The sequence below is a fragment of the Prunus persica genome, chromosome G8 (genome assembly GCF_000346465.2).
Source record: "Prunus persica cultivar Lovell chromosome G8, Prunus_persica_NCBIv2, whole genome shotgun sequence".
Classification (NCBI taxonomy): Eukaryota; Viridiplantae; Streptophyta; class Magnoliopsida; order Rosales; family Rosaceae; genus Prunus; species Prunus persica.
The window spans coordinates 10845193-10854910 of record NC_034016.1 but is presented as its reverse complement, the minus strand read 5'-3'; the positions used below and the strand labels follow the sequence as shown (position 1 = coordinate 10854910).

The following is a 9718-nucleotide window of genomic DNA, read 5'->3' as shown; positions in this document are numbered from 1 at the left end:
TTAAATTGTGTTTTATGCAAGTGAAAATTTTGGGAAATGTTCAATTTATAGGGGAGACTCTGCCGAATTTTTGGCAGAAAGTCTCGGTCTTTAGTAAGTGGACCCGACATCAGGATGATGTCGAGAATTCCACAGAATTCACCTCGAGTTTTTGAGAAATTTGGAGCGGGTCCTTTCATTCAATTTATCATGAATAAATGAGATTCGTTTTAATAAGGGTGGCTTCCTTTAAATAATCGACAACGGAAAAATTCAACTAAAAAATAAAATTAGAACAAAAACAGAACTAATTTTTTAATTAAGGGAAAGTAATTCAATTTAATTTATTTATTTTAGGCGGGAAAGGGAAAGTACTCCGTACACGCACATTATCTCTCCCAACCAAACCTGGATTCCTATTGTCAAAAGAAAAAAACAAAGGGTATAAGACTCTAAGCCATCACACCAAAATCACAGCCACCATCAGACGCCAGACACATCGCAGATCCGCCAGTCATATATATATCTGCTCCTCCTTCCAGTCGAGCAAAAGTGAACGGCCATGGAGTTCCACGCCAAAGATTACCTTATGGTCGACATTCCTAAGCGCAACAAACTCTTTGAGTCAATTCAGGCAGAACAACGTGCTGCTCGACAGTCTCACCCGTCTTTCGATCCTATCAGGTAAACCCTAAACTCCTTTTTGCACTACCTGACATATGAGTACCAAGCAACTCCTAAAGTAGTATGATTTTGAATTCATTACCTGCACCATTCATTAGCTACGTTGTCCTTTTTGAATTCATTGTGATAAAGATCAAGCTTGTTTATTTCAAAATAAACTGACGCATCTTATGATGTGGATCTAATGGTTTTGAAGATTATAGCTCTTCACCACATGCTTCAAGTGGGACTTGGCAGATCAAACAAGGCCCCAGTCATCTGGTTTTGATGGAATTCGTAAGTAACGTCTGTATAGGCGTTGCGTTGTTGAGGAACTTTTGGGTTTCCAAGCCCCACTAAGAAAAAGTCCTATCGTTACATTTGCCAAACGAGATAGTTTAGTTATGTGGAAGTACATGCGATGGTAAATTCCTTCTCTTAAGTAACTAACTGCTGTTGGGGTTTTTCAGGATTACATTGCCGGACGGGAAGGTGAAGGAGGGCAAAAAGTGGATAACTTCCCCATTCGAAATTGCAAGTGAGATTTCAAAGAGTTTGGCTTCCAACGCTTTGATTTCTGAGGTCAATGGGGTTCTATGGGACATGAACAGGCCTTTGGAGGGCGATGCTGAGCTGAGGATCTTAACATTGGACTCATTCGACAACAATGAGGATGTCCGCCACACTTTCTGGCACTCTAGCTCCCACATTCTCGGACAGGTAGGCACCAAGAGTTATTGTCGAGATTTTTGGTTTTGGTTTACTGTATGATTTGATTTGGGTTGGATGCATTACAAGTTTCCATATCGTGCAGGCACTTGAGATGGAGTATGGATGCCGTCTCTGCATAGGTCCTTGTGCCAGAATTGGAACAAGACTCGATTTGTGTACCACTAGCAAAGAGGTTTTTAAATAATCGTACTAGTAGTTAGTTTAAATTTAACATTTTATACTTTTTCTGTATATTTTGTCACCTTCTTTGGTTGACCAATATGTTGCATGGAAGTTTGTTTGCGTATGTGGTTTCCTTGGCGTGCAATTCAACTACTAGGATAGTTCAAGTTTTGTGATCCCAGTTTTGAGAAATGTTATCTTTTTATGGTCTTCTAAAATATATTTCATGGTTTTGCTATGTATTTTAGTGGTTTCTCATTTGGTTCCCTTATGGAATGATTGAATTCAATCGCAGGGTTTTTACTATGATGCATTTCATGGAGATTATGGCTTGAATGACGAACACTTTAAGAAAATCGAATCAACAGCAGAGATGGCTATTAAGGTATTGTTTGTTTTCTTGTAATAGAATTCATGTAAACTTGTTGTATGGAGGAAACTGTTGCTTCTTGATTGTTTGCAAAATGGTAACACTTTCAATATTTTTCTATTTTTGGATTCAATCCTTGACTGGTTAGTTGTAATATATTTCCCTAGGGGAAACAACCTTTTGAACGCATTGAAGTATTAAGGGAACAAGCCCTTGAGATGTTTTGTGATAATAAATTCAAGGTAAGGAAAGATGCTTAGTTTTGTTTCTAATAAATAGATTGATTTTTTTTTTAAACTACTTTTCGTACATGCGTTCAAAATCGATTTAAGATTTATTTTTGCTTTGGGATATTTTAATCAGGTTGAAATCATCAATGGTCTTCCAGCAGACCAAACTATCACTGTATATAGATGTGGCCCTTTGGTTGACTTGTGTCGTGGACCCCATATACCAAATGCATCATTTATCAAAGCATTTAAATGTTTGAAGGTATGTGTTCTATGCGGGGTAGAGCCACAATTTGTAACATTTTCTATCGTCTTGTTATTAATGTATTGCGTGTCTGTATTTAACTCATGAATTTGCAATCCCAGGCTTCTGCAGCCTATTGGAGGGGTAACAAGGATCGTGAAAGCTTACAGAGAGTTTATGGAATATCTTATCCTGATAAAAAACGGTTGCAGGTGACATTATGTTTTTGACATTCCGTAACTTTAGTTTTGATTTTTCTTATCTGCTTTCTTGTATCAGCTACTTTGGCTGCGTTTTTGAGTGTTTGTTAAAAATAAAGTTCTTTGTACAAATTGGTGCACTAATTCCCTTAATTGACATCAAAAGGAAAAGCTGTTCCGCTTTATGAATTGGTGGATTTCAGGGTATTTAAAAAAAAAATAAAAAATCAGTGCTATGTCAACTGAAAATAAATGGTGCTGTATGAAGTGCAATGATTTCAAGCAATACAAGTTGGTGTAATTTTATTAAAGGAATGATGTTGAGGACATGAACTTTTATACCCTATCCAACATAAATTAACATTGTAAATCACAGTGCAATATTACAGGCCTCCAGTCTTTGAAAAGTCAATTTGTAATGGTCAGATTATTATACTTATTGAATTACTTGATTTTCTTACTAACATATACCTTTTTCTGCAGACCCATATGCATAAGCTAGAAGAAGCAAAAAAATATGACCACAGAGTGTTGGGTAAAAATCAGGAACTTTTCTTTTTCGACCCAGTTAGGTATGTATTGAGTTCATATTTCTTAACTTTTTGAACTGACCAAGAGTGAATGATTTCCATTTGATTATTTCCACTTGTCAATTGCAGCCCAGGAAGTTGCTTCTTCCTCCCTAAAGGGGCTCGGATTTATAATAAATTAATGGAGTTCATAAAGAAGCAGTATAGAGAGAGGGGATACGAAGAGGTTGGTAATAAATATTCAGTTGTTGCATCACCCGATTATCTTTAAATAATATGCTCATAGTTTTCTTTACTTTGGTAGGTTATATCACCAAACTTGTACAATATGAAACTCTGGGAAACATCTGGCCATGCTGAAAAATACAAAGACAATATGTTTTTGGTGGAGGTTAGTTTTGACATGACTTGATACCATTGCGTTTGTTTATGTTGAAGCAACTGTATGCTTAAAAGCAACTGTACTGGGAAGACAGACTGATGAGTTTGAAGGGGAAAATTCATATTTACTAATTTATTTTATTATTCTTTCTCTTCTGTGTGTATATGAATGATACCAAATATTGGATAATGTCATGATGAAGAATTCTCTGTTGCTCAAACAGTAAAACAATATGGAAATTATAGTATGAAATTCAATGCAGATGATTGATTGAGATCATCATCTACTAGTTATGCGGTGTAAATGAACTGGACTAAGTTTATCTTGATTTTGTATCCTTTTATTTGACGAAATCAAGTTCCACTGCAGATTGAGAAACAGGAGTTTGGATTAAAACCAATGAACTGCCCAGGGCACTGTGTAATGTTTCAGCATAGGAACCGTTCTTATAGAGGTATTTTTTTTTCTTTCTTGAGCTTTTTATTCACTTGAATTGCTCAATAGCATTTTCTATTGTCGATATGGTTTGACGCATAGGCTGCCACACTATTATGTTTAGGAATAGTTAATGAAACTCTGTGTACTTGTAGCATTAGTCTTTTTATATATTTAGTTTTCAACAATCATCTTTTGTAAATAGTTTCTTGACCCTGATAAAACTGTGGTAGACCATCTTTTGCTGTTAAGGACTTGAACTTGTTACTTATGTGTGCGTTTGATATTTATGCAAAGAACTACCTCTACGAATGGCTGATTTTGGGGTGCTACATCGGAATGAGGCCAGTGGCGCACTCACTGGATTAACACGTGTCAGGAGATTCCAGCAGGTATACTTTGATTTTTTCTTTTTATTTTGGTTCTAGGAATTTACAATTGAGCATTTTGCATAGTTAGATAATGCCTACAATCTGTCTCCACCAAGATAGTTTAGTGATGTTAATGTTGTAGGTTTGTATAGTTAGAGTATTAGTACCAGTTACCAGCATTATTGACGTTCTTTTTGGTACAGGATGACGCTCATATCTTCTGCAGGGAGTCCCAAGTTAGTTGACCTTACTCACATACCTCCTAACATTTTACTTTTGTTTTTGTATTTTTGCAGTTTCGTTTTGCTCATAGTGCTATTATGTCTCTGTGTTTCAGGTGAAAGATGAAGTGAGGGGTGTCTTAGAGTTTATCGAGTATACCTATAATATATTTGGCTTCACTTTTATGCTGAAACTTTCAACAGTAAGGTTCTTGATCCCTAATGTTTGAAGAGCTGAACATGTAGTTTTTCTTTTTACTTTTCGGTAGCGAAGTGTCATTGTTCTTCCTCACAAGTTATCGGCCTAAGCTGCAAGTTTGAATTATATATTTCTTTTGCGTATTTTCAAATTTAAAATAGACGACAAATACTCTCATGGGAATATCTTATTGGTCTTGTTCTAGATATAGCTTCTATTTTGTTAGTGTGATGTTTGGATTTGGATTTGGATTTGGATTTTTTATTTTATTTGATCATCACCTAGTATTGGTAGTCTGATTTTACATTTTTAACTCTTTGGGTATGGGTCACATCTAATTATTTTGGTACTGCATGATGCTATGAGTTATAATTGTCTGTATCTATCTCCCATCTAGGAAGTATGGGGAATTCATAATTATTCTGCCTCGTACGTTTATGTTGTAGATGCCAGAAAGCCACATGGGAGACTTGGCAACATGGAAGAAGGCTGAGGCTGCTCTTAAAGAAGCTTTAATTGAGTTCGGCAAGCCCTGGGAGGTACTTTTACTTGATACTCTAAATGCACGTAAGCATCTAGCTGATTCTTCCTTTGGCAGCTAATGATCATAAAATTCACGTGGAAGAAAATTGATCCAATTTTCACTGTGCACTAGTGTAGTTGCTTGCTTTTTGTTTTTGTTTTTCCTTTGGTTACATTGGAAACCTATGACATCCTAACTGATTCCCCCACCCAGCCTTACCACCTGGGCCAACCCCAAAGGGCTTCTAGCTTATTTATTTTTGGCTCAGTGGGTTAAAAACTTGACGAAGCTCAGTCAGGGGAGTTTTCATAATTGGCTTAGCTGGAACTCTGAACCAGATGGATTGGTTTGGAATAGCTAGATTGTGTCTGGAGTTGTGGTTACATCGGTAGTCATGTTGCGCAGGTGAATGAAGGGGATGGTGCATTTTATGGACCGAAGATAGATATCACTGTATCTGATGCATTGAACAGAGATCATCAGTTGGCAACATTACAGGTATATGATGATCACTTTTTTTTGTCGTTTCATGATCTCTTTACGCTTCATTTTGTTGCTGTTACCATTTTGGAAAAATGCTGTGGTTGCAGCTTGATTTTCAACTTCCCGACCGCTTTAAGCTGTATTACTCAGCAGAGGGTGAAGACGGCAAGATGGAAAGGCCTGTTATGATACACAGAGCTGTTTTAGGTTCTGTTGAGCGTATGCTTGCTGTACTGTTGGAACACTACAAAGGGAAATGGCCCTTCTGGCTTAGCCCACGTCAGGCAATTGTTTGCCCTGTGTCGCATACAGCCCTGCCTTATGCTCTACAGGTCATTTTTTATTTCTTTAATTTTTTATTTGTACTTTTCCCTTCTTTGGATAGACTGTTTTGCTCGAGTGTAGTTTGTCTAGTGTAAGGCTATGAGCCATGAATTTTATTTTTTATATCAGGCTGTTCATCTTGCGAGCCAATCACTATATTTCTTTCTTTAATTTTTTATTTGTACTTTTCCCTTCTTTGGATCGACTGTTTTGCTCGAGTGTAGCTTGTCTAGCGTAAGGCTATGAGCCATGAATTTATTTATTTATTTATATATCAGGCTGGTTCATCTTGCGAGCCAATCGCCATATTTCCTCAGTAGCCTCTCTCTTAGTGGCCAACTGCTTGCCAAGCTAGAGTGGCTTACATTGTTTTAGTTCTTTAACCTTAAGTCCTAGCTAAATTAAAAACTGCATGCGTTTGCATTTTTGTAGGTACGGGATCAGCTCCATCAAGCTGGTTATTATGTCGATGTGGACACAAGTGATAAAACAATTCAGAAAAAGGTGAGCATTCATAACTTGGGTAAATGCAGGATTTGATGCCTTGTGTTTGTTTACTGATAATGCTCTTGTTTTCTGCAGGTACGACAAGCTCAGATGGCACAGTACAACTACATTTTAGTTGTGGGTGCGGAGGAAGTTCAAAATGGACAGGTCCGTTTTTCTTTTTTTTCGTAATTTTGTAATTTTTGTTTATGCTGCTGCCCATGGTCCTTTGTTGTAAGTTAAACTCTGCCATGGAAGTCTTCTAGTGAGAAGTTAGTATGTGATCCATCCTCTTATGGTTTCAGGTTAGCGTAAGGGTTAGAGATAAGGGTGATGTCACAGTAATGAGCATGGAGGGCCTACTACAACACTTCGAGGACCAAGTTGAAGCTTTCCATTAGGATGTCCCTTCATTTTATTATTTATTTTAGTTTAGCTCTTGGAAACAAATTTGATTATGGTTCATTAAAACTTCACTAGGTCCAATCTACATGTGTTGGAACTTCATTTTATGCGAAACCAAAAGCATACGTTTGAATGTATTGAGAAATCCCAAGGCTTTAATCTCAATGCATTTATTTTTCAAGAACTAGATTCTCTATTTGCAGAAAGAAAAGTTGTTTGGGAGTGACTCTAAATAGGCCAAAAAGCGCTTCTATGGAGGATCACTTTTCCAAATAATTACTTCAAGTGATTTTGTGGAGAAACGCATAGGTGAAGCTTATGATCAGAATCACTTAAAATCACTAATAAGTGATTATATAGAGAAGCACATGGGGCGTGGCTTTCCCCATAAGTGATTATAGCATATCTAAAATCATTTCCAAATAAGCCCTAAATGTTGTGTTTAAAAAGATATATGGAAAAAAAATACATTCATTCTAAATATGGTGGATTAAAGTATTCGCGTTTCAATTGTATTATGCTAAAAATACATTAGAAATAATAGAAAGTAATTTTTTTTTTTTTAAAAAAAAAATTCTTACAAACTGGTACTTACAGCAAAAACTACCTTACAAATCTGTGTTAAAACAGAACATATTGGCTTAATACCCTGTTGCATAGCAAATACTACAACATTCTTGCAAATGCTGACAATCCACAAAAAGACAAAAAACACAAAATCATACCATAATTTTATACCAATTTTATGGAATAAACACATGCAAAGAGAAAATAAGCCACAAAAAATATATTAACTAGCAGATTGACAACCCAAATAATCGACAATCGAAAAAATTGAACTAAAAAATAAAATTAGAACAAAAACAGAACTAATTTTTTAATTAAGGGAAAGTAATTTATTTTATTTTTTGTTTTTTAGGTGGGAAAGGGAAAGTACTCCGTACACGCACATTATCTCTACCAACCAAACCTGCATTCATGATGCCTTATGCTCTACAGGTTGGTTTTTCTTTCTTTCATTTTGTATTTGTACTTTTCCCTTCTTTGGATAGACTGTTTTGCTCTAGTGTAGCTTTTTTTTATATATCAGGCTGTTCATCTTGCGAGCCAATCACCATATTTCTTCAGTAGCCTCTCTCTTGGTGGCCAACTGCTTGCCAAGCACAGAACACTCACAGGTTTACAACAAACAAACCAACAAAACTAGTACAAAACTTTTGTCCCTAATCAAACCAACAAAATAAGAAAATTGTATGTTCTCCCATAAAATTACAAATAATGTCGACCAAAAAGACTAGGCATCAACCGTCTAGTCATTACCTAACTAGCACTAGTAAAAAAAACCCCTTGCGCGACCAAATTTTGCGCGACGAAAAATTATTCGTCGCTCAAAGTTACTTTGCGCGACGAAACTTGAAACTTCGTCGCTCAAAGTCTTGCGCGACCAAATTTTGCGCGACGAAAAATAATTCGTCGCGCAAAGTCACTTCGCGCGACAAACTTTTGCGCGACGACAATACATCGTCGCTCAAAGTCTTGCGCGACCAATTTTGCGCGACGAAAAATAATTCGTCGCTCAAAGTGACTTTGCGCGACGAAAAGTAAACTTCGTCGCGCAAAGTCCTTACAAAAATAAATAGAATAAAAAAAATTATTTTTTAGAATCTTTGCATGACGTAATCCAAACATTTTGTCACCTAAACCAATTTATTTTTGTTTTTTATTTTGTATGCATAACACTTAAGAAATTAAACGGTATATATATTTATTAAGTAGCTTTAAACTTATTATTTTAGATCGGATCGGATTTTTATTAGAAAAATATATTATTGTTGTTCGGATTGGGTTTTTGTTAGAAAATATATATTTTAAATTGACGATCGAATTAGTTCATTGTATTCATATCGGGTCAAGGAGTGTAGCAGTAAATATCATCAAAATCGGAGTTAAAATAACCATTAAATCGTAATTTTTCATTACAACCATCGAAAAGTTTTGTCCCCTTACTTGATCTCTGAATGTTTATTTTTTCCGATTTTTGGCGTATATGATCTCGAAGTATAAACGAACAAGTTTGACGGTTGGATCGTTGAAACTAGTTTTTTTTTGTTCACTAACAATATATTCACTAACAATTAGGAGTTTATTTATACTTTCGTAAGTATAACATAAGATTTTGTGGTATCCACTAGTGTAAATATTTTAAATTGAAGATCAAATTCAGTCATTGTATTCATATAGGGTCAAGGAGTGTAGCTATAAAAAATTATCAAAATCGGAGTTAAAATAACCATTAAATCATGATTTTTCATTTATAACTGTCAAAATTTTTTGTCCCATTACTTGATCAATGAATGTTTATTTTTTTCGATTTTTGGCATATATGATCTCGAAGTATAAACAAACAAGTTTGACGGTTGGATCGTTGAAATTAGTTTCATAGAATGCATATGCCAACAAAACAATATATTCTCTAACAATTAAGAGTTTATTTATACTTTCGTTAAATATAACATAAGATTTTGTGGTATCCACTAGTGTAAATATTTTAAATTGAAGATCAAATTCAGTCATTGTATTCATATAGGGTCAAGGAGTGTAGCTGTAAAAAATCATCAAAATCGGAGTTAAAATAACCGTTAAATCATGATTTTTCATTTATAACCGTCGAAAAGTTTTGTCCCGTTACTTGATCTATGAATATTTATTTTTTCTGATTTTTGGCGTATATGATCTCGAAGTATAAAAAAACAAGTTTGACGGTTGGATCGTTGAAACT

General features: G+C 35.4%; 1 protein-coding gene across 1 annotated transcript; it reads left to right on the top strand.

Annotated features, from left to right (window-relative positions):
- Nucleotides 422-7117, top strand: LOC18766472 (threonine--tRNA ligase, mitochondrial 1). Its single transcript, XM_007200625.2, has 20 exons — nucleotides 422-663; nucleotides 1113-1362; nucleotides 1457-1546; nucleotides 1832-1921; nucleotides 2074-2148; nucleotides 2270-2398; nucleotides 2503-2592; nucleotides 3064-3152; nucleotides 3240-3336; nucleotides 3415-3501; nucleotides 3862-3946; nucleotides 4225-4319; nucleotides 4502-4534; nucleotides 4636-4722; nucleotides 5165-5257; nucleotides 5647-5739; nucleotides 5832-6056; nucleotides 6481-6552; nucleotides 6631-6702; nucleotides 6840-7117. Exons 1-20 carry the CDS (start codon nucleotides 542-544, stop codon nucleotides 6933-6935), a joined length of 2070 nt encoding a protein of 689 aa, XP_007200687.1. The 5' UTR covers nucleotides 422-541; the 3' UTR covers nucleotides 6936-7117.